Source organism: Protopterus annectens, chromosome 1.part1, assembly GCF_019279795.1.
Source record: "Protopterus annectens isolate FY-2018-M chromosome 1.part1, PAN1.0, whole genome shotgun sequence".
Taxonomy (NCBI): domain Eukaryota; kingdom Metazoa; phylum Chordata; order Ceratodontiformes; family Protopteridae; genus Protopterus; species Protopterus annectens.
Genome location: NC_056726.1, coordinates 81,468,985 through 81,494,891, shown reverse-complemented (window position 1 = coordinate 81,494,891; position 25,907 = coordinate 81,468,985). Strand labels below are relative to the sequence as shown.

General features: G+C 40.4%; 1 protein-coding gene across 1 annotated transcript in view; it reads right to left on the bottom strand.

Moving 5' to 3' along the window:
* The window catches only part of TPO (thyroid peroxidase), a 1,574,682-nt gene that overhangs the window by 205,129 nt on the left and 1,343,646 nt on the right, over nucleotides 1-25,907 (bottom strand). The window contains exon 8 of the mRNA XM_044086790.1: nucleotides 13,131-13,368. Within this exon, the coding sequence (XP_043942725.1) occupies nucleotides 13,131-13,368 (238 nt within the window). The remainder of the gene's footprint in view (nucleotides 1-13,130; nucleotides 13,369-25,907) is intronic.

Here is a 25,907-nt window from a genome sequence, read left to right as displayed (position 1 = left end):
ATGGTATAAGGCGGACAGTACATGATTCACACACACACACACACATACACACACACACACACACACACACACACACACACACACACACACACACACACACACACACACACACACACTTGCCAGTATTGGGATTAGAATTCCTGCTTATCTAGTTATGTCTACTATAGTGTTACACAGTTACCACACACACTACAGAGCTTCCTAAGGTTTCAAATGGCCAAAGCTACTGATAACTGCACAGCTGAGGTAAAGTATTACAAGTGGCAGAAAGTCTGCCTTCAATTTCACCCTTCCTGCTGATAACTGCACAGCTGAGGTAAAGTATTACAAGTGGCAGAAAGGCTGCCTTCAATTTCACCCTTCCATTGTGCTATTTCTTTCTGTCTTGCACTTCAGATAGCATTATAGCTTGGCACTTCACAAGGTAATTGTATCAATAAGTGTGGCACACCTGAGAGCCATCAGCAGTACTTGTTCATCACAGAAATAGCCCCAGTACTTACTAGTTATGTCCACCACTCCTGGCATGATTGAAGTGCAGTTTTCTGTGCTTTCACCCATTAACCTGGTGCACTTGTCCATTCTGAGACACTGTTGCAACTACCTCATGTACACAGGCAACCCTCCCCTCTAAACTCCAAACACTCAGACCTGTGAGAGTTACCCATATATCACCCAATGTAGAATTATGCACTCTCCAGCAAAGACTGGACTAGCATGTCAAGAGGATAAGATCAACAACTGCACCACACCATGTGGAACACATAGCTCACCATGACACCCACTTTGACAGCCATGACATGCAGTGAAAAGCCACACATCCACCTTCACAGAGGCACTCAATGACTGAACATTTACCCAAACAGCACAGACCAGCAAGACAGACATCCACTCAGACACTGTGATATGGCACATGCCAAGGGACACATATTTCACCTACACAGTGTGTCCCTCAACCTAAGCTCCTAAGGCTAACCACCTTGCACAATACAGTGATCATGGGTAACTCAATACTGAGGCACATACATATCCCACTCACTAAGTTGAATATGTGGCAGGTAACAGCCAAATACCTATCACATGCCAATGTCCAACACATTACATAGCCAGTCATGGCACTCCACAACAACTACAAGTCTCACTCTGTATCCATGTGGGTGTGAATGACCTGGGACACACCTCTGTTGACTACATGACAAGAGACATGGTTGAACTCTCTGATTATGTGGTCCAGGCCGATGTGACAGTAGCCCTGAGCAGTACACTGCCATCACCCAGAATGATGCTGCAGTACTATGAACAGATAATTGACTGCAACATTGGCTTACATGTTTTGTGTCATTCTCAGGGGATCCAGTATCTCTCTGCTTGGGATAACATGATTGACAGACCTCAATGACTTGCCACAGATGTCCTATATCCAACAGGCCTGGGTTTCCAGGTACTGGCTAAGTGTCTTGCCACCCCTATAATGCGTTATTAGACAGTGTTCCAAATGTAATTACCACCATAACAGCGTGACATGTATGCAATCTGAGGATCATGCTGTTCAACAGTAGAAATCTAACTGTCAGGATGCAGTCACTCAAAGCACTCCTCTGCATGGAGGACATTAACATTTCTGCTGTAATGGAGAGGTGGTTCACAGCAGCAAACAGCAGTTCTGCAGTAACAAGCTATAATGCATTCCACAGCTGTCAGCCCACAAACATGGTCCACACTACACCTCCACAGGTTTTGTTGTCTCCATATTCATTATGGATAGGAACACCTCCAGACTAGTATCCCAGCATAATGTATCGGGAGATACTTCTGGTACACCTGCCTGGGATAATAGTGCAATCCAGGCCATAGCTGCTATGGGTCCACATCTATGTCCCTAGACTGTCAATGCACATTCCTCAACACCCTGCCATCTATGAAGGTCCAATGCAACACTGACATAGTAGGAGGCTTCAACTACCCCTCCATCACCTGGGGAAAGTATCAAGGAATCAGTACAGTGGCCCAACACTTCCTGGTATTCATCATTTCCAATGCCCTGGACTGCCTCATACTGACCACCTGTAGAGGATGCAACAACCTTGACCTGTGTTGACTACTTACATATGGGACTGTTGCTCATCCACCATTGTCAATCCCTACCTGGTGAGATCCACACAGGCTGTAATCAACATGGAACTCAACATGTCAGCCACACCCCTCAAAATGGTAACCACCTTGCAAAACCTCTGCAAAGCTGCCTTTGCAGCCATAAAAAACAGGGGTGGATGACTTCATTGCACCCATGGCAATAGGAAATAGTTGCACGACTGTCAAATCATATAAATATGAACTGTACAAACAGGTACATGAATGCATGGTACTAGCCATAGCCAACAAAACCCAGTCACTGTCTTCCAAACATTGGGAGACAATGTGATGGTCCCCTGCCATTACTAAAGTGTACAACAGAAGGAGGACACTGCTGCAGAAAAAGGTGGTGTCCCATGTTGAAACCCCTTATTAGCCTCAAACACAACTTGGGATCCCTCATGGAATCCCCTACAGGCATCTATGAAGACAGAAATGCAGCAGACACTGATGACAATCACAAAAGCCATTGATAGTTACAGCAACAACCGCCATAGCATTAAACACAAGTGCTGTGAGTTACTGCACAATGCTAATTTCTATCCTGAGACAACAGATATTGGCCACAGTCTTGGCAACACATTCAGTGCCAGCTTTACCCTTCTCTCCCCCACAAGTGTACAATCACAATGGCAGATGAAAGGCAGGGGCCCAGCAGTACTGCAGGCCAGCTTAGACCTGCATTGTCCACAGGCAAGAATACAGCTTCCATGGGACACCAGCATATCCATGGCTGTGCTCTACATGACATACAAAGTGACCTTGGACCAAATATGTGTGTCCTGGTCAGTCATAGCCTCGCCTCAGGCTTTGTCACTCAAACATGGCACACTGCTACAGTCATCCCTCTCCATAAAGGGGTAGCATCTACAGATCCTGGGGATTATTGTCCCCTTATCCTGACAAATCTACTATGTAGGGGTATGGACTGCATCATCAGGGACCTGATTGACCAAGATATAGGTGATCTCCTTACTCTGGACCCACGCAGTTTGGCTTTGTGAATGGCAGACCATGCCTGCTCAACCTGGTTGATGTCTTTGACTGAGTCACCAGGGCTGTGTATGACAGTAAGGCACTGGATATAGCCTACATCAATCTGTCCAAAGCTTGTGATAACATCCCTCAGTGAGGGATTATTGATAAACACCAAACACTAGGCATCAACCCATATATCATTTTTTTTTGCAAATTGGTTCACAGCACACAAGTATGACAGTGGCAAACTCCAGGTCAGACTGGCAAGCAGTCACAAGTGGAGTCCCAGAGGGATCAGTACTGGTTAGTGTCCCATCCAGCATCTACTTCTCAGGAGTTCAGCCCAACACAGAGGAACTCTGGCTGACCAAGTTCATAGAGGACTGTAAGCTGGGAGCTATCATTACTCCACAAGTGATGCACACATCCCACAGAAAGGCCTCACTGAGACCACTGAGTGGAAGTTTAACACCACAATATGCATCATCATTCACCTTGGTAAAATACTCAGTTCCCAGTAAGTACCACACCGATGGGAGACCAATGAACACTGTAGTCATTATAATAGATCTGGGGACACAGGTTGGCAGCCACTTCTCCTTCAAGCACCACATTGCCACTGTGGTCAGGAATTCCTTCTATATGGCACATTGCATTACCAAGGGTTTTGCATCCAGGAAGACAGAGGTAATGATCTCTGTTTACTATTCCCTCATTAGACCACTCCTCAAGTATTATGGCCTAATTGCCATGTACCTCACTAGACATCTGCTACAGCTGGGGAAGCCACAGAAGCACCTCACAAAGGGGTTCTTAGACATTAAACACACATCCTACACAGACAGACTCAGCAGACCCAAGCTATTCTCTGTGTCATATCACCTAATCAGCAGCTATCTGTACTTGACATACAAAGCCATGTCTGACCCAGCTGATTTAGAAATGCTACATATAAATCCATCCACACCACACACTGTAGAGACGTCTACCTCAGTACCACAATCACCACAACATGCTGGTGGGATGGTCCCTCGCCAAGAGACTGGACATGCTCTGGAATATGCTTCCCATACATGTCATGCAGAGCACCTAGCTGACCCTGTTCCAGAGAAATCTTGATGAGTGGATGGGTAGCAGACAGTTCAACTCAAGGATCACTGAAGTGGCTATACTTGATACAGACACTGGGATGTAACATTGGGTGGCACAATGACAGAGCCTTTCTGTGTGCTAGGCTTGTTAAGGCTCCTGGGTCATTAACTACTACACACTTGTGAACCTATAAAGGGAATGACATCAGCAGGACTGATAAAGGAGTGCAGTGGGTGTTTAACCTATCAAAATACACTGCCCTACAAACGGACACACACTTCTGAAGAAGTCTATGATAAGCGGATGAAAGCACTTAACAGTTGTTCATGCAGATTTTAGTTTCCTATATTGTGGATACTGTGGATTGTCTTTAATAAATATATCTTTGGATATACATCATTTTTGCCTTATTCGAGTAAGCCTGCATGCTACTTTTTAAACCTAGCTGGGACGGTGAGTTGGCCATTTTGTTTTAACAATTTGTACTATAGTGTTAAGCATTTATCACATGCACTACTGAGCTTAAGGGGCTGATAACTGGCCAAGGTTGCTGATAAGGGACTGACATCATCTGGACTGATAAGGTGGGCACTGTGAAGTGTCATGGATGGGAATGGCATAAAACTGTTTCACCTATAAACAAACACACAACTGTCACATACACTTCTACATTTGCCAGGACTGAGATTAGAACTCCTACCTAACTAGTTGTTGGTACTATTGCATTATGCAGTTATCACATGTGCCACAAAGCTTATGCAGCTAAGCCTGGCAGAAGGCACTTCTAAGATGACTGATATCTGCAGGACTGCTAAAGTGGGGAAAAGGGAGGTGCACTGGGTTTGAATGGACCCAAAAGCTTTTAGTTATGAGCACACATACACACTTTTACCATGACTGAGATTAGAACTCTAACCTAGCTAGTTATTTATACTATCTTGTTATGCTGTTATCACACGTGCCACAGAGCTTATGGGGCTGGGTTTAACAAAAGTGACTTCTAGGGTGATAGACTTCTTCAGGACTGCTAAGGTGGGGCAATGGAAAGTGCACTGGGTGGGGAAGGCCTGTTCATTCCTAGATCCTGCTGACATTTCTCTAAGTGTATGAGCATGCCCAGTGTGTCCTTCTATAGTACACATGGGACTCTATTCCAAGGATTGTTGTACTCCAGTCCTGTTTGTTTTGTGCTACAGACATACCTGTCAACCTGTTGGTGCAGGATATCTGGAGATAGCCTATCAAAATGTGCGGACAATGGGCCATACAATGATTGTGAAAATTTCTCTCAGTAATGTATGGGTTGCATGGGTTACAGGGCTGGTTTTAGCAGACATCTGTCATATATGCCATTTGACACTGTCATGTACTGTTCTAGTACCTGGCAACATACCTCCTCAGATCATCACAGTAATTTACCAGAGGAATACAGGATGGATGATTCACACACAAGTTTTATGTGTCAAATCCTATGCATTCTTGCACTATCCAGCCTGTTGAGGGGTGTGCCTACAAGCAATTGATTACTGGTGCTGTAGAAATGGTCCAGCACATTGGTGATATATTACAATGGTGGGATCTCTGTGCATTTATGTTCTGGCCTGGTCTAATTTCCAGTCCACAGTTGGGTAATATAAATCAGACAGGATCAGGATGACAGGCAGACTCCAGATATATTTGTAGGGGATGGGATATGTGGAGGGTGTGTATCCTGGGCAGATATGTTTGGCTATAGCTACCAGTACTTTGCATTGGGCTCTCCTCAATGGTTGACTGCACTTGGGGGGGTCTTGTGTGTGTCAGACTGTTTGACCAGCCTGGAGGTGTGTGTTTGTCATACATATATGTATGGCCCACCTCATTTTGCTTGGATGGCCACATGGGGTAAGGATGTTGCATAGGATTTGTGATCAGGGTGGGGTGTGTTACTGCCCATTGCTGTGGCCCAGGGATCTGTGGGTGCAGACATGTCACCATCTTCCAGGGTTAGGCCTGCCTGTGGTGGGTGGATGCCCATGTTTAAACTCCTAGCCCTGCCTGGCGACTGTACATAGTATCACAGAATGACCATGTCCATGACTCATATATCTTGTTGGTTACCCAAACAAGTGTGGTTTTCCAGCAAAAGTGTTTTGCAAGTCACTCAGGGTTGAAGTCAGATATTACAGACAGTTGACATTGCAATTTCAGACTTCGTACCCATCAGACATTCCATGCTACTACAGATCATTCCATCAACTTTATAACATTATTAGAGCAGTATTTCACAGGTGTCCTTCTCTTTGGACCTTCATCACCCCATTATTCAAGTCTTTGTCCAGCTTTCTGGCTCCCTGATGCTGGCAGGTTTGCTCCTAGCAGTTGTCAGCATGGCCTTTCTTTGCATTTTTTGGACTGTGTTATGTTGGTATTGTGGACCCCATGACACTCCCTAAAGGGCACTGTGAGTGAGGCATAGGCATTTGCCAGAGGCTTGTAGGCCAGGTGTGATAGATGCAGGCCATCTGTAGCAGGGCAGTGCATTTTGATGATCATATGTTCTCAGGCTGCCAGCAGGAGACACCCCTTGGATGGCACTGGTAAGTTGACTGTGGGTGTTACTGACAATTGCTTTCTGTTACTATTGCGCCATCAGTCTGGGTGACAGCTGGATGCTGCTTAAGGCTAGGAACATGTTACTGCATTTCTATGGGACTATGGGGGGTGACACCACTGTACACATTACACATCTGCACAGACTGTACTGATATTTGCTTAATATTTTGGCCCCATGTAGCATGGTGGTGTTCCCTATCTTTCAGACTACAGGCATAATGGCATCAATCACAGGTCAGATTGTTCTGTCATAGACATTAGTAGTTTCAGACGTCTTACCTTTCAAAGCCATACTGCCACTGCCAGACCTTCTGTGATAACTACTGTGTAAACATCTGTGGGTGGGGATTTCATGGGTGTCACCATGTGGGGGCGTTTGCCAGGCATTTCTGTATGGTTGTCTACAGCTGATCTGCTGTGTGGGGTTGGTGGTGGGTATGGGACCCCCACTTTAACATCCATGCATGAGACCTATGATCCCCCAGGTATTTGGCTCACGACATATACTGCAGTGGTATTTGTCAATTAGGGTGGTACTACATGGTGTGGGTAAGGCAATACTGGGGATACACATTCTGCTATCCCACAGAGCTGTCAGTTTGCTGCTATTCCAGTTAGCCACCCCATTCCCTTACATGCTTCATCAATACCAGAGATATGTTATCAGAAAAGTTCACCCCATTATTTTAATTTGTTACAGAGACTGGCTTACCTTATGCCTGCAGCTGTTGTGAGGGTGGTGCTTGAGGGCTGACTATGTTGGATGCACACAATACAGTGCTTATACATGGTCCGGTATAGGTGGTGTGATGTTTGGCATTTATTTTATTGTATGTGCAAGTCAGAGAGAGAGAGAGATCAGTCCCTGGGGCCCTACAGTGTCAGTGTATGTGCTATGCATTGCCTCTTTGCCAAGGCCAGGGCATACTGGGCATGCCTCCATCTGCCTACAGGGGCAGGCTCTGGAAATTCCTCCTTCTAGTCACTCTGTGCCTGTGGAGGCCTTGGCAATGGTGGGGGGCTGTGTGGCCCTTCCCCATTTTGTTCCTGCTGCAGCTGTTTCCACAGGATCATATTGTGTAGCATGGCACATACTATGACCATGTGTGCACATGTGGCTGGAGAGTACTGCAAGTCTGGGATGGTTGTCAGCATTGTCCTCTTCACCACCCTCAGCCTCTTGCACATACTGATGTACGAGAGTGACAGCAGCCCCTAATATTTTGTTAGGTTTGTCAGGTAAAATTTCCCCATCTGTGTACACCGGTGGTGTAGAGTTTGTGGGAAAAAAATAGACTAAAAGGTGTTTGCATAGTTTATAGTGGTGTTTGCATACTTTATAGTGGTGTGCTGCAGGTGCCGCCTGTGTGATTGGCTGAGTATGATGCATTCCACCTGTCAGCTCTATTACTTGTATTTGAGTGCCTCTATTCTGCTATTTCCCTTTTTTTCTTGTTCCACTTGCCATTTCCTGTATTTTATTTTATTTTTTTTATTTTTGTGGTTTAAATCTCGGTGCTTGCCATGCACACCATTTTAGGCAAGGTAAACAAGGCTATACAGCCTCGGACACTCTCCCTTGCTTACATATACACAGTGTTGCCATTTCCTGTGTTTTTTTTCTGGTTTAAGTCCCAGTGCATGCTGTGCACACCTGTCTAGATAAGGTAAACACATTTTAGCAGAAATGTCCCTCCCTGGATGCAGAAACGCTCTTCATTGCATGGTGTAAGACATTACAGCCTCAGGCACAACCCTTTGCTTAGCTGTGCTTAGCTAAGTGCAAACCTGGGCAATAGTGCTCAAATGTGCTTACAGCAGGCATGATACACCCCCTTTTGATGTAATTTACTTCTCATGTTTATACGGCCATATTAGAGCACCTACACGGTTAGGAGCAGTCTGACAGAAAAAATTTGTAATTCAGTAAGATTCCCCTCATTTGCATACCCCGCTGCCTTACTTCATAGTTACTGCACTCACACTGAGCCTTTCCCCTTAGCAACCACTGTTCCTTGGTATTGTTTTCATTCTGCATGCCATTGACTATATTGGCAAAATGCAGGTTTCCCTGAAAATTGCTTTTTTATATATTTTTTTTATTTTCGGCACAATCCCATTTGCACACCGCTGCCCTATGCTTAAACGTCTGAGACTGGCCCCCAAAAAATAAAAGTTTTATTTTATAAAAAGTAAATTATTTTTCATGCCAATGGACATATAGTTGGCCATTGGCAAGCCTACTAACTTTAATACATGCTTTTTTTCGAGCTGTCATGCCTACACTTTTTAATTTGTAGAAATGTATTCAGCTACTAGCTGAATACACTGGTCAGGCATGGACAACTGCCTGCTTCCTGGATTGCTAATTCATCTCATTTGCATGGTTTTCACCAGCAAGTGAAGTAATTAGTATATAGGAGTGGTGTCTGTGCCAGAATAGTGTAGGAGTGCTTGTGCATGTTCTGTGAGCTCGATCCTGGATCGCTCGGTGGCCATATTGCATGCAACAGCTCCTGCACTATTCTGACACTCCATGAAGGGCATCGTGAATTCAGCCAAGAGAAGAGAGAGATTCATTACTCAACACCTTCCTATCCTCTAGAATAAACTTCCACTACAGTTTAAACAATGTGATACATCATAGCCCTTCAAATGGCAACTAGATAATTGCATGGGTATTCAGAAATACACCCCTGGCTTGCCTGGTTTACTAAACAAGGAGGTAAGGTTTAAGGATGAGTATTGGCATGGCATAAATAGGCACTAGCCTCATTTCCCTTGTATTTTGCATGATGCTAGATCCCAAACTTTTGGCACGGCACACATCACAGTGATGGAGCAGCAACATGATTTATTACACTAAAACTATGCATTCTGGCTCAACAAAACACTTGCCTTTAGTTTACAGGATGACCCCATTGCATAGGGATATCATACACTTCACTGATTTGTAAAACAAGCCTAAATTTTGCATCAGTCTGGGACGGGGAGGTAAGTAGATAATGGAAATAGTAGGTTTCAATATTTTCATTATCAGCCTCCACTGACCTGCAAACATTTAACTTCATCACTGTTCTGTGTTTAACAATTCATCCACTATGGCTGAAATATTACCATTGTGTGGCCTAGTACCAGATGGGAACTTTTCACCAAAGAAGGACAGCTGTAGGCATATTAGAACATAGCTTAGAGATGGGAGTAAATACTACAAAGACATTGATGATTTGCAGTGTGCAGACTAGCATGCTCCCAGTATGGCAATCTGTAGGTCAGTAGACTGCAGCATGTATTCTTTACCATGCTTCCATCTCTGTTGCCTTACTTGTGTTTTAATTGTTGCTGAGGTGTTTGAATAGTGATCTGCTCAGCTTCCTCCGAGGATTTCTGCCATAGTAACTTAGTATCCTTGCATCATTTACATGCTCCCCACCTGAGAACAGATAGCTGTCTTATGATAACTAAGTGACATTCAGAACAGCCATTTAAATAGTGGGTGGAATATTTGTTTTCTTTTTAATATGGTCACCATTATATGAGGCTGAATATTTGTTTCAGGTAGTGGGTTCAGTTGTTTGCTAGGATTTCTGGCAGTGCATGTTATATAATATATTTTTTTGTAAAAGCAAAATGCTATATATTTACCCCCCACAATCATGCTTCTACTTTGTATCATTGCAAAATGTTTAAATTCTTTACTGTCTGTTCTTACTGTGGATGTGCAAACTAGTTTTGTCAGGAGCAACATACTACATTTTGCTTCCCCATTATCCCATTTCAAATGATCTGGAGTGCTTCACCACAATTAAAAACAACAAAACAAGAATATTTCTGCATGGCTCAGATAATATGAGTTTCATTTGATTGCTATCACTTTCACCAATACTTGTGAAAGTTAATGTATCTGATTTTCATGCAAAGTGTAGGGTACTGTGCAATGCCTCCTCTTGATATATAAAATAAGTTTCATCTGCTTGACAGCACTTCTGGTATCACTCAAGAAATGTAACTTTTTTAGCAAGACCAACATGCTCCATGTTACTTCCACGCAGTCATTTATGATCACATATCTTTAGGCATTGCTCCTACACAGTTTCAGTATAAGCAGGCATTTAACGTTGATAAACTTTGTTTTCACTTGCCATTTCACATTATATTCCAACTACAATTCCAAAAAAACTATGAATCTGAAAAAATATTTGCCAGACATTTACAAATGGCATTAATCAACACATGTTCTGACTGAAATAATATGGTTATCAGTTCATCCATAACATCTGAAACAAGTTTCATTTCAAGTTTACCATATTTCATTTGATTGATGTTCTTCATATTGATTTTGTAAGCTGGCCATTGTTTCTTATGCCCTAGTACATATTATGCTCAGCATCTTATGAGCATCACAAGATTTCAGCCCACAAATGTGTTACTCTTCATTCGTAAGTCCTGGTCGAAATATCAGATATGTTAAGCCTAAAGCTCATTCTCTCAGTGTTTACTCTTTATATGCCAAAACTTGCTTCACAATGGAATCTGAACTTAATATAACATTACTGCATTTTTAACTTCATTCTTTGCTAGCATAATGTTTTCTATCAAAGTACTTTTGTAAAGCTGCTGTCAGTCGACACTGTCTTTCATTTTGCTTTAGCCCCAAACCACACTGCATTGACATGAAGTACTGGTGTCATTTCTTAACAGCTTCTCCACACCACTAAGACTTTAGCCTTCTATATATGTCAATGAATGCTTTTATTGCTCATTCTCTGTTATCATCCCACTTTAGAATATCATTCAGTGCTCTTCTCACACTACTGTAGAGCCACCACTGATCCTCCTGTATTCTTCCTGTTCTTTCAGCTATTTTATCCACTACTAGAGGCATGGGTACAATCTCCTCCACATCCTCAACAACCCCTCTTTCACTTCCAATCCTTCATTTTTATGCTAAGGATATATAGGAAGGCTCTCAAAGAGCATACGTAATGTCAAAGTTTATAAATGTTAAAATAAAATCATGAGTACTCCTATGGAAATAGTCCTATGAATATATTATCAGACAGCATATGTGCTATGCAAATTGCCCACTTACCAGAGCTTCAAAAGAAAGAAAAGCTTAAGGTCACTGCTCTCTCTTACAGATCAGTTTGCATTGTTAACAAAATCCACACTTAGAAGTATACATCTTCCTCCTAGTAGGAGTCACATGATAGCTTCATTATATTAAAGACAAATCAAAGGCAGAGACAGCAGCAGAGTCAGAATTCCCCCCTCACCTTAAGTATATCATAGTTCCACCTTAAGGCTGTCATAGTAATGCTGTATACACTGCATATATTTGTGATGTCTCAGAAAAGCTTCACTTTCTTCAGAAACTTTAGTAAGTGTGAAATGCGTAAAGCATATATGCTGTCTGAAAATATCTTCATGAGACTACTTCCATAGGCCTGTTCATAATTTTGTGGTTTGTGTATGTGTAACACCATTACAATTATTAATGGAAATAGAAGATATGCATTGAACCATTGTGATCATTTTCCTATATGAAAGTTCATAGGTTCATAGATTAGTACTAAACTAATTGCCCTTGCGAGCCATTTTAAGCCTAGCCAATTGTCCCTTGTGAGACTCAAACCTCGCATTTGTAAGGCAAATACCTTAACCATTAGGTCACTCTCCCAACCCCAAGTTGACTCATTATGGCAAGAAAAGGAAAGGTGTCACCAAGCATGTACAACCAAACTAAAATTCACATTGCCCCCCCCCCCACACACACACATATGTGTGTGTGTGTATATATACATATATATATATATATATATATGTATATATATTTATATATGTGTGTGTTTGTGTGTGTATATATATATATATATATATATATATATATATATATATCTCACTCAATGTTGTTTATATGTTATTGCTTCTGTTGCTATGTATAAGTTCCTCAAAACATTTACTATGATTGTATTCTTGTCTAATAGGTCTGATTTGTGGCTATAAAAGGATGACTGGATTACTGAGTTTTCTCAGTCATCAGATAAATTATTTCTTGTAAAACTGTACTTATAAATTCAGCATTCTATTGCATAGTAAACCATTTCTTGCTTTCTGTTAAAACTCTTACTAATATTTTAAGAATTAAAAAAACAATTATATCACAAAGTAAAGAAAGGTTATGAATGAAGACTTTTAACAGTTTTAAATAATTAATACACATTCAAACCAACCAGTGGTATGCTGATTTTGTTCAAAGAGCATTCCATTTGCTTATATATTGAGTACAAATCTGATATATTTCATTAGAACCCAAAATAAAGGCACTTTACCTGTCTCCTTCTCGCAGTGCTTTCATCTGTTTTCCAATTATACAAGCAAATAATGGACCGACCCTTGCACCTGGCAAAAAGTCTTCTACAAGACCACCTAGCCAGATATCTATATTATCAGGGTGTTTGTATATGTCGATGAGTTTTTGAACTAAAGTGATATCACTTATAGCTGTGCTTAAATTCATTAGGTTGGTTAACCTTGGTAATCCACAGAATTCCCTCCAGTCATTGTAACCTGTAAAATAAAATACAAGAAATGAGACTCTGCCAACACTGACATACATTTCTCTATGATATTTATTTGATTAAGGTGCACTGACTTCTTGGTTCTTTATAAGACACAGCTTATAAATAAATGCATTGACAAGAGGGGAACTAGTAACATTCAGGTGTCCAGATTCATCTGTTAGACACAAAATTAATCCATTCAATAATAATGTACACAGCAGTTAGAAAAAAAAAACACGTCCTGTATGGTATTGTAATAATAATTACTCGAAGGACATATTTTCATATCTGAAATTATAACTCAGTGTAATATATGTAAAATGGTCTTTTAGTTAATTTCACTTATGAAAAGAAGTGACAGAGAAAATGTTTAAATTAACCAAACTATCACAAAATTCTAGTCTTTATGTAGTTTGGTTCAAAAATCCCATAGCAAAATAGTTTAGTGAAACTTCAACATCATATTACAAGAGTTCCAGATAATGTCTGATAAGTGATAATGTTGTTATACACTTTGAACAAGAACTGGCCTCTTACTGCTAAATATTTTGTGTAAGACACAAGGCAAGTCATCTGAAGGCAGGCATATGAAAAATGAAACATGATGCTAAGAACAACATGATAGTATCCCATGAAATGCAGAATTTCCTTTTATCCATGAGGCAAGAGAGGTTTAGTATTATCATGCATGCCCTAATGGGTATATTGTCCCAGGTGTTACATTTTCTTGCTGTAGCTTGGCTTCAGCAATATTCCCCATGTCCCACTTTGGCAAATCACACTCAACCTTAAAACCATCATATTTAAACACTATAGGCACAAACATAATCCTACCCTCTTACATGCAAATTTCTATTCTTTTGCTACATTCATTTTCCAACAAATGTGTCCCAGTATTGTTTTCAAATTACTTTTCTCTACTGCCAGCAAACTGCACTAATCCCTTAACACATCCAAAATGTATTAAAAAGGCCTTAGCTGGTAAAATCCAACACCTAACTTTCAACTTTAACCTGTTCCTTCATTCAGGAATAATTTATCTCTATAACAATGTTAACAAGTCATACTGCCTCTGAACATTGCAGACCCATCTCCATTTCCCTTAGTAGATAAAATACTCAAACGTATCCACTAACAACTCCTGATCATCTACTCCTGTTCTGTGCTCTACTAAGTGTCAGAAAGGATTCAGACCACATTTTAGTACAGATGCTTTACTTTACTTGGCTACCAAGCAAATCTATAATAACAAAGATAGACGTGTGCACACATGTAGTGAGAACCTGAGAACTTGTTGATCAGATCTTAGGTTCATAGGTGTGTACTAGGCTAATGGCCCTGGAGGCTTTACAAGCCTAGCCCATAGAAGTGCCCTGGCATCGTGCTGCCTGAAGTTAGTTCCCAGTGCCTCTATCAAGTAGAGCCACTGTAGTGATCCCAGGGTGAACTTTCTATTACCCATCCACTCATCAAGATTTCTCTTGAAGAGGGACAGAGAGGTGCTCTGCTTGACATGTATGGGAAGTCTGTTCCAGAGCATGGACAATCTCTGAGTGAGGAACCTGTCCCTCCAGCATGTTCTGTTGATTATGGTAATGAGGTTGAGGTCTCTGGAGTGTGTGGTGCGGAGGGATTGGGATTTCTTTAGATGTAGCATTTCTAACAGAGCTGGCTCAGACATGGCTTTGTAAGTCAAGCAGAGATCACCTCTAAGTAGGCAATATGAGAAAGAGAATAGCTGGAGTCTTTTGAGTCTGTCTGTGGAGGACATGTGTTTAATGCCTAGGATCCTCTTTGTGACGTACTTCTTTGGCCACTCCAGTTGTTGCAGGTGTCTAGTGAGGTACATGCCAAATGGGGCATTATACACGATGACTGATCTAATGAGGGAAGAGTAGAGAGAGACACATGATGATCTTCTTTCTTCCTGGATGCAAAACCATTGGTAATGAGATGTGCCACATAGAATGACTTTCTGACCACAGTGGTAATGTGGTGGTAGAAGGAGAGGTTGCTGTCAACCTGCGTCCTCAGATCTCTTATAGCACCTTCATTGGTCAGTGGGCTCCCATCGGTGTGGCAATTAGTGAGAACTGAGTTTTAACCAAAGGGGATGATGATGCATTTTTTAGGTGTTAAGCTTAAGGCCATGATCTTGACACCAGTCATTGGTCTCAGTGAGGCCTTTCTGTAGGATGTCTGCATCACTTGGAGAGTTAATAATGGCTCCCAGTTTGCAGTCATCTGCGAACCTGGTCAGCCATAGTCCCTTTGTGTTGGCCTGGACTTTTGAGAAGTAGATGCAGAACAGGAGAGGACCCAGTACTGATCCCTTTGGGACTCCACTTGTGACTGGTCGGCATTCTGACTTGAAATCCACTACTTTCACACGTGTGTTCTATATGTGAGCCAATTTGCAACTCACCTGGTGATATAGGGGTTGTTGCCTAGTTTGGTGAGTTTATCAATAATTCCTGAGTGAGAAATGGTATCAAAGGCATTGGCCAGATCGAGGTAGGCTGTATGCACTGCCTTACCTTCATCCTCAGGCCTGGTGACTGACTCAAAGAAGTCAACCAGGTTGACCAGGCATGATCTCCTTTTCACAAAGCCAAATTGCGTGGGATCTAGAGTTTTGAGATTTCCTATATCTTTGTTAATCAGGACCATGATGATGTGCTCCATAGCTTTACATATCAGACTCATCATGCTAATGGAGCGATAATTCCCAGGGACTGTAGTCACTCCCCCTTTATGGAGAGGGATGACTGTAGCAGTGCTCCATTCAGTGGGGACAAAGCCTGAGGTGAGGCTGTGACTGAATGGGGCACATAGATGTGGTGCCAGTTCACTTTGTAGTTCATGTAGAACACAGCCAGGGATATTATTGGGTCCCATGAAAGCTGTATTCTTGGCTTTGGACAATGCAGCTTCAACATGCGCTGCAGTAATGCTGGGTGCCTGGCGTATTGTGATTGGTCCTTTGTGGGGAGGGAGTAGTAAAGTTGGCACTGAATCTGTCGGCCAGTATGTTGGCAATATTTGTTGGCTCAGTATAGGATGTACCATTATGTACTAATGCAGAGCAAATCTCGGTATTGCAGTGGAGGTTCTTGATTATAGCTATATAAAGCTTTGTGATTGTTTTAGTGTCTGCCACAATTCTACCTTCATAGCTGGCTTTAGAGGATTTGATGAGGGATCTCAATTTTTTGTTGAGGTTAATAAGGGAGGTTTTCCAGTCTTGGGACTTCACCTTTTCTTGCAACAGTTTCTTCCTTCTGTTGTAGAGTTTATTAATGGCAGGGGCCACCAGATTGGTTTCCATTTTCTGGAGGAGAGTGTCTTGGTTCTGTTGGGTATGGCTTGTTCCATGCATTTATGTACATGTTCATACAGTGCATTGGTGTATGATTCGGCCGTCATGCAGCTATTTTCCATTGGTATGGGTGCCATGAAGTTAGCCACCTCTGTTTTTAGGAGTCTAAAGTTAGTTTTGAAGAAGTTTTTCAAGGTGGTTACCTTTGCGGGTGGTGTGGGTGAGGTGTGGATTTCCATGGTGATTAGTTTGTGGTCGGATCTGACCAGGGAGGCATTGACTATAAGTGTAGAGCAACAGTCACCCATGTTAGTAATAACCAGGTCAAGGATGTTGCTTCCTCTAGTGGGGGTCAGAATGAGCTGGTCCAGGACATTGGAACTGATGAATTCCAGGAAGCATTGGGCCAGTATATTGGTGCTTGAGTAGTTTTCCCAGTTGATGGAGGGGTAGTTGAAGTCTCCTAGTAAGAGAGTGTTGGTTTGGACCTCGATAGATTCCAGGGTGGTTAGGAGAATAGAGTGAGAGTCTAGGGACATGGTTGGGGACCTATAGCAGGCTATGACATGGATCGCCGTCTTACCCAATGTTAGTTGCACCTGAAGTATCTCAGATGCATTATGCTGGACTACTAGTCTGGAGGTGTATATATCCTTTATGAATATGGAGACGCTACCACTTTTGGAGCTTCAGTCCATGTTTCGGGGCTGAAAGGTGTGGAATGAGTTATAGCCTGGTAGCGCAGGGGTGCTTTCGACTGCTTTAAACCAGGTCTCTTGTTACAGCACAGATGTTGATGTTCTCCATCTCCATCTTCCTAAGAGAAAGCTGCATGCACTAGGCTTCTCTTCAAATGCAGTTAAATGGTTCCAAGGCTAGACAGTATAGCATTTATTATCTTTGCTTTGCTAACTCATATCACTCCTCCTCCTCTTAATAGGAATTCCTCAAAGCTTTATATTTGGTTCTATTTTCTATTTTGTTTCATTTATTAGCAATCTACCAAATTACATATCACTTTTGAAAACTATATACTATGCTAATGACCACACACTCCTCAAAGAGAACAAAACTGTTGCTCATACTCAAGCAAGCAAAAGAACAGCTTTATAAGTTATGTAAATGGTTTCAGCAAATGCCAGCAACCAACTTATTTAACATATCCAGAGACTCAGTGGTTTGCCCCTTTAATTTCTTCTATTTCTAGGGAAATACCATCACTTCACCCAACAATTACAAATACCATGAACTATACCTTGATTTATCCTTCTTCTTTCACTGGTACTGTAAATATTCCTATTCATTTTTCAACCACTTCACATCTCAGTCAGGATGCACCATTGCTAAATGTCTGCTTATGCAGAATCTCAGATACTGGGTGGCACTCTGTATTCTGGGCAGCTCTCATAGCCCTGATTTTCTCCTAAAGTTAATCAGTAAAATATGCAATTTCATTGCATTGCAAGATTAGCAGACTCACTATTCTAACATTCTATCATCCATCAAAATAATACCAAGTACAGAAGATACACCTTTCTGTTTGCATCCATCCTATATATGCTTAACACAGCAAATAAAACTAAGAACACCAAACAACCAATTTTATTAAAAAATAAATAAATAAAATCACAAGCAATAGCAGTACCAAGGCAGTTGAGACTAGCTCTTTTTTTTTGGTGGGGGGGCAGCTATAACAAGTACCTGAGGTTATCACTGTGACAATGATGATGCATCCTGGTAAATACATTATGAGGATATCAACATAAAACACTGGAGAAATAACCAAAAAAATGAACTATTTAATGACAAGTAAAACACATCAAACAGTAAGCACTTTTGTCCACAATGGACTTCTTCATACTGAATAATGTGAAAAAAATGTTTAAATACCTATAAAACACCATCAATTAAGATACAGAAACACACAGCCATTAATTAATGCTGCAACCCTTTCCTTTTAAGGAAGATTATAAAGTCTTCCCTATCATGTAATCCAGGTGGATGGCAGGCATTTAGTTTTACATGCCATTCATATTCCCTCCACCCAAGTTCTTCCTCAGCATTGAATTTATTATCAAAGTTCAAAACTTCATCTAAAACACAAAACTTTAAATCAACATTACATTCATTTTCCTTATAATGTTTCCCAAGTGCATTCTTATCATCTTTGATACTCACAGCATACTTGTCCTCATACATTCTTCTATTTAATGCCCTCATAGTGTGTCCAACATAAAAAGAATTAGTTGCCATTAGTTAACGGTCGTGTTTCTGCATCTTAATTGATGGTGTTTTATAAGTGTTTAAACATTTTTTCACATTATTCAGTCTGAAGAAGTCCAGTGCAGATGAAAGCACTTACTGTATGATGTGTCTTACTTGTCATTAAATAGTTCACTGTTTTTTTTTTTTTTTAGTTATTTCTCCGGTGTTTTATTTTGTAATTTTCGGTTACTGGCTTTTGGAGTGCTTTTAGATTATGTGGGTGTCAGTTTGAAGAGTGGTCTGCACAATACCAATAGTGCTACTAGGTTTGATACACCCAGGAAAGCAGATGGCACTAACGCCTACAGAAATGAGGAGTTTGCTAAAAATGCTCTGTTCCCTGTAGTCTCTCATCCATGTGACCAGCATACATGAAGCTATACTTACAACCTTTGAAAGATCCTTACAACAACAGGGTGAGTCCATTGTTCTGCAGGATCAGAAGCACTTTCCTTGCTCCTTAGTGGCTCATCTAGCCCTTAATAAATAGGAAAATATTCACTATGAGCTTTCCTTCCTTTCCTTTTATTGTGTTGTGTTTGCCCTGGCTCGTCCTGTGGATGGTGTTTGGCCTCTTCTCTGAAATCTGCAGTCATCTGCTGGATTTTACTCATGACAGTAAATTTCAAGGCACATAAAAGATCTAGCTCTTTAAAAACAGAGGCAATTGCTGCATACATCTGAACTACGAATTTTGGTATTTCTTAAAAAAATCTCTCCATAAACAGACCCAGATGTTTAGAAAAATAGTTCACTGAAAAACATAGAGCTAATTCTTTGCATGTTGATCCAGTATATTAATAGTTTAATTTTCATGGACTAATTCCATTTCCTTGCCTGTGGTTGACTGACACTTGAGTGAACATATCAGGATTCTTGGCTGGCACCAGGAAGTGGAAGGATCTGGATAAGTGATAACAGCTATAGCAATTGTCAATTTTCAGAGTTCCTTCATTGCTTGTACACATGCTTAGATTACTCCCCTGAGAGAGGAATCTGGAGAAAGGAAAAGCACTGCTGCATGAAGCTGAACTCGCACTGGATACTTAGGCTGCAAATATGGAGATTTAGCTACTCTAGCCTCCCACCCCAGGAAATCCAACAGTGCCTGCATACCCTTATTGTAACTCCATGTGTTTGTCATGCCTCTACCAGATTTATGTACTTCTTATCCCATACATGAGGCATGTTGACCCACTAGAATTATATTTGCATTTAAAACAGTTGAAAATGCAGTGTATTCAAGAATTCAACTGGTATACCACATTCTGGTATTACTTACAAGAATGATTCAATGTAGACTTCCAGGATGACTGCATACTGATTAACAGTTTAATTTCAGCTCTCCCAGTTTGAAAAATAGAAACTCAGAAAACAGAGCCAGTGAATTTGTTTTTTGGGGAAAATTTCAGTTACTGGCTAATAAGTGCACTGCTTGGATACCAACCAAGAAGAAATTCAGAGACCACAAACCACAGACAAGCCAGTAGATCCAGAAAACAATAAAAACTTTTATTCCAGTATACACTCTAGCACCTCAGCTTAACATCCTTCAAGGCTTTTGGATCTACTGACTTGTGTGTGGCTTGTGATTTTGTATTATTTTGTTTTGTTTTTGTGGTTAAAGAACTTCAGGGAACCTGAAAGAAAATCAACCACAAAAGTTGAGGAGAAAACACTGGCTGGAAAGAATGCTGCAGCTGTTCAGCAAAAAACAATTCAAGCTCCAGCTTTGGTGCAAGATATGCTTTCCAGGAATCTAGAAGAAAAAAAAATCAAATGTGTTCAGATGTGATTAAAATAAATTAAACACTGAAAGAGTATATCAACTCAAATAACACAATTCTGGAAATAATGGAAGCAGCTGTAAACAGATATTCCCATGACGTGATAAAACTGCAAAAAATCAGAGGTCAAAAATGAAGAAAAGGCTGGCTAAGTATGAGACCAGTCAACAAGAGATATTTCAAAAATTGTAGAATTAGGGGACAGAGCACTTAGGGAAAATCTGATATTTTCTGCTGTACCAGAGAAACTGGAAGGAATAGAATGTATTAAGTTTATGAAAGTACAAATAAGCAACTGGACTGGTATTCCACAGCAGCAATTATTAATTAAAATGGCACATCATGTGTATGCCTCAAACTTGGCCATGAGGAAGCAGCCAAGACTTCTAAAAGTAAAGATATAATCCTACCATTAGAAAGAGTTGATGCTGACAAAACTATGACAGAAGGACAAAGTGCTACAAGTTGGTGGCAGTAGAGTATTTGTGGAAAATGATTACTCACTGTTCACCAAGCAGAAGAGGATAAAAATGATTCCAGCTGTGTTGATGTGAGGTAGTGCTATCTAAGTCAGGAGAAGTAGGGCAGTTGATGTGTAACAAATGCCAGCACAGCTAGCTGAAGTTTTGTAAAGAATCATATGTCATTTGTATATCAAGCTGATTTGTACTGGTGATTGTGCTAAAAATGCATATGTAAAGCTGCTTGTGTTAAAAATGTACCAACAGTTGTTCCTGCTGTACAAAAAAAGAAATATACCGTATGTCAGGCTGTATTGAAACTGTTGAAATGAATATATTATAACAGGTGATACTAGAGGAGAAGAGGATAATCTCAGACCAGCTAACTTTGAAAAATAGTCTGAAACTAAATTACCTGGTTTAGGCCATAAAGATTGTATCTTACACTTCTGATTGCAGCCAGAGACAAAATGTCTGTGAAAACCAGGACTAGCATCCTACTGTATTGTCCTTAGTGGTGAACTAATTGCTATCCTGGAAAGGTGCAAGTTTTTGAAATGGTTTTATGGCTTCCAGATGCTATAACACATCTTAGCAAAGCTCTATCTGTGTGTATGGTGACACATATGTGCAATATTCTGTCTCAGTTTCTAGGAAAGGGGGTAGTGTGGGAACCAGAATTCAGCTGATCAGATGTATGTGATGTCATTCTTTAATCCAGCACTGACATGATGTTTTAATACTAGATGAGACAGAAGTCTCAGTGCAGTTTGCTTGTGAAAATTGACAAAAAAGGACTACTCACCCATTTCATCTTCTCTTGCTCTAGTAAATGAACAAGGTAACAGTAATTCTTTAGATCAGTCATTAAAATGTAGTGAGATTAGTTAAGTATTGTTTTTCTGTGTTTGCGTGAATCTTTCCTTCTGTGTTATTTTTAATATTTCCCGTGACTGAAACTCTGGTGTTTATTGTAAATAGATATTTAGTATTTTGCATTTTTTTTTATTATTTATTATTAAATATATTTAAACTTATCATTGTGGTTAGTCTTTTAGAGAATATTTTAACCTTTGAGAGTACTTATATTTATTTGGTGACACTTTGGCCTCTCCTGAAAGCTTTGCTGTATTGGTCAAACACTGCCATCTGTATTAGTATTAATTTTACTCAGTATAATTGGGAACCCTTGTAAGAGCCTTAGAGTAGCTGGCTTTGGAGTGTTCTTGTGGCAGCATTTACCTTACAGTCTGGGCAGAGGGGCATAGCAGGTAAATCTGTGTCAGCCTTTCACAAGTGTGTGTGTGTGTGTGTGTGTGTGTGTGTGTGTGTGTGTGTGTGTGTGTGAAAACCAAATCTGAAAGAGTATGTGTGTCAACTGTTTGGAGCAGGGGCACAGAGCACTGATTTCACATAGAAGGTGGTGGAGGACATGGCTTGGAATACTCAGCTGAGGACTCAACTCTACAGCTGTGTCAGTGCAGAGTCTTATTTGGGGCCCGGAGAGAGAGGGAGAATCACAGCCCCAGGACTGAGTGTGTTCCCTGTGTGCTCTTAAGGGAAATTGTATTTGGTGCAAAGAACTGCATCTGGAAATACTGTCTGTATATATTTTTCTTCCAAGTAAATGCCCCTCACTGGTGTCAGTGGTGAAAACTAAGGCTCCTTGATTACTGGCTCAGAGGAGGGATGTCACACCAGCAATCAGGTAATGTTGAGAAGCAGGTATGAGATTCAAGCTGCTGCATCCAGCTATCTTCATAATATTTTTTCCTGGAGGGTCAAAGTAATTTTTTGATGCAGAATATGCTAAGGAAGACATACAAAAGTTTGTCAGCAAAAATGAGCTGTCAAACAAAATGGGATTCTGCTTCTTATTTTTCCAATAATAAAGTTAATAAATAGATTATGCCAGTGAAACCTTTTCAAATGTTCCAAAGGAAAATGCTTGAGAGACAGAAAAAAGCACAGGGGTTGACTAGAAGAACCAGCTCCATGTTAGAAATGAACCAGAGAATAGATTTGGGAGATTGAGATCAACAGGAAAAATAAACAGCAACTCAGAAATTAATGAATGAATACAAAGCATCAGTCACATTTGTGAAATATAGTGGATCAAGAAAACCTGAAAGTTTTGGACTTTTTTTACTTTGTTAAACTTGTAGGAGACTCCAAAGCATATGCCCTGCTACATGTCATTAATATTTGGAAGAACATTAAGGAAGGGAGAGAGAAAGGAAAGATGTAACTACAAGTAAAACTATTTTTGTTATTAACAGTATCTTTATAAAACATGACGTACCGCATATTACATAGTGAAGCTTTTTCAGTTACTTTTGTGCGTAATAGAGAACATGTAAACAGGTGTCCTTTTTTCTCTTATTCCTTCTTTCTTCTTATACAGTTTTTGAAATGTAGAAAGTTCAATGTAAAAACAGAAGAAAGCCAGGACAAAAAAAGCATGATATAAGTAAAACTGATGTACTTTTTCTTACTGTTGCATAGGGGAATGACTGGATTAAAGCCCTTGGCTTGATTTAACAGCAAGTTTTAAGTGGAAGCAAATAAATAAAAGAACATTGAATGTAATGAAAAGTTTTCTTTAGCAAATAAATGTTCACAGTATAACATAAGAAGCTTGTAGCTGAAGGCAATGGTGTATCTGTTTCTTATGTTTCTATAGAGACAAGGGCAATAAAAGCAGACTACTTTTTTCAGTGAGTAAAAGATAATGTTTTCTGAAAGCATTCAAGTTGTTTTCTACATCTGGGAGAGGAATAAAGATAAGACAAAAACATATAGCACTTAGTGTAATTAAAAGTGCAGGCTGTGCCATGCATCTTAGCATGGATAACCTTCATTGCAGATCAATTCAAACCTGTAAGTGCAGCTGTCATTCTGGAACAATTGTTCCTTTTAGCATGGTTAAACTTCATTATTTGAAGATGCACATAGACTTGCGCGTTTGTATTAAGTTAATAGGTTCTGGGGGAATGATTTTTTTGTTTTGTTTGAGGGTGTTCATTAAAACAAAAAGTCTTGTAAGATGTGCCATAGGTTCAAATGAATATGACGAGAAACAACAGCATAAAAGATCAACCTGCCAAACATTAATGCATGCATGTAACACAGAAGCTGAAACTAGACATTTAAAAAAGCTGATATACATAACAGGTGGGAACAATAACTTCTTATCATAACGGCAGCACTTGTCATATTATCTTTGAAAGTAAATAATCTCACAGGTTATACAGAAAAGAAAGAGTAGTGAACTATATTAAAAAGGAAGGAAGTGAGCATGCCAACTTGATAAATAAAGTATTTCAGGATGGTTATTCAGCAGAACTTATATTAATTGCAAGAGGAGTTCCAATAGTGTCAACATCCTGCAAGAAGGTCTTACTCAGACTAATGACTTGTGCCAAAGTCATGGTCTTAAACTTAATGCAAAAAAATGCATTATCATCCCCTTCAGCAAGAGTGATGTTCCTGCAAACTACCACATCAATAGCAATACCCTAAGTACACAGTCAGTGTTGAGAGATCTGGGCACACACGTTGACAGCAACCTTAACTTTGATCACCATGTCTCGACAGTGATAGGAAGGGTATTTTATATTGCTCATCTCATAAGTGAGGACATTGCCTCCAGAAAAAAGAGGCTATAACTCCCTGTACTTTTCACTTATCAGGCCAATGATAGAGTACAACACTCCATTTGCTATGTTCCTTTCCAAACAACTGCAGCAATTGGAGAGACCACAAAGGTTCCTTACAAAGAAAATTCAGGGTCTTCAAGATCTGTCTTATGTGGACAGACTAAAATCATTGTCACTTTACTCTGTGTCATACAGACTGCTCAAAGACAACCTGTGCCTTGCATGTAGAGCAATCTCTGACCCAGCTTTAATGGAAATACAGTACATACTCAGTTCAAATGGCACTCGCACAAAGGACCTTAACCTGGTATGTAACATCAACACAACTTGCTGGAGAGACATATTTGTCTCACAGAGGTTGTCCCACCTTTGGAACAAGCTTCCTATTCATGTTAAACAAAGCCCCTTGTTGGACCTATTGAAACGCAATTTGGACGATTGGGTGGGTAACTGGAAATTCACCCCAGGGGTTACACCTGTGTCCCTCATGGACAGGGGCAATAGGTTCTGATTTTAGTGTCTGCTTGAACCAGACTCCCCAGGGTGCATGAGCTGAACTTGGCTAGGCTTGTAAAGGTTCTGGGGCCATTAGTCTAGTAACCACCTATGATCCTATGTTGATAGAAGAGGAAAAAAAAACAATAATTGTAGATTTGTAGTAGTAAGTGGCTACTGGAAAGGGAGGAGGATTACACTGGCATGTATTTATGTTCCACCTAAAACTGCTACAATAGAGTTTAAGAAAATTCTGGGAGAAATAATAAGCTTTCAGCAGGGAATATTACTTATAGGTAGAGACTGGAATTTGATTTATGACACTGAAATGTATCTGGGATGCCTAGAAGAGATAATGTAATGCATGATGGCAGATTTTTGAAGAAATTTATGAAAATATTTAAGAAAAAGATAAAAATATCCCAATGATAGCCAGGTACCTCTGCAACAACTAATAAACAGTCCAAAGGCAAAAAACAAGCAAAGGCAAGGCTCCAGGTTCTCCAAAAGATTTAATAACAGCAGACACAAGCACTTTCACAAGATGCTTCATGGCTTCA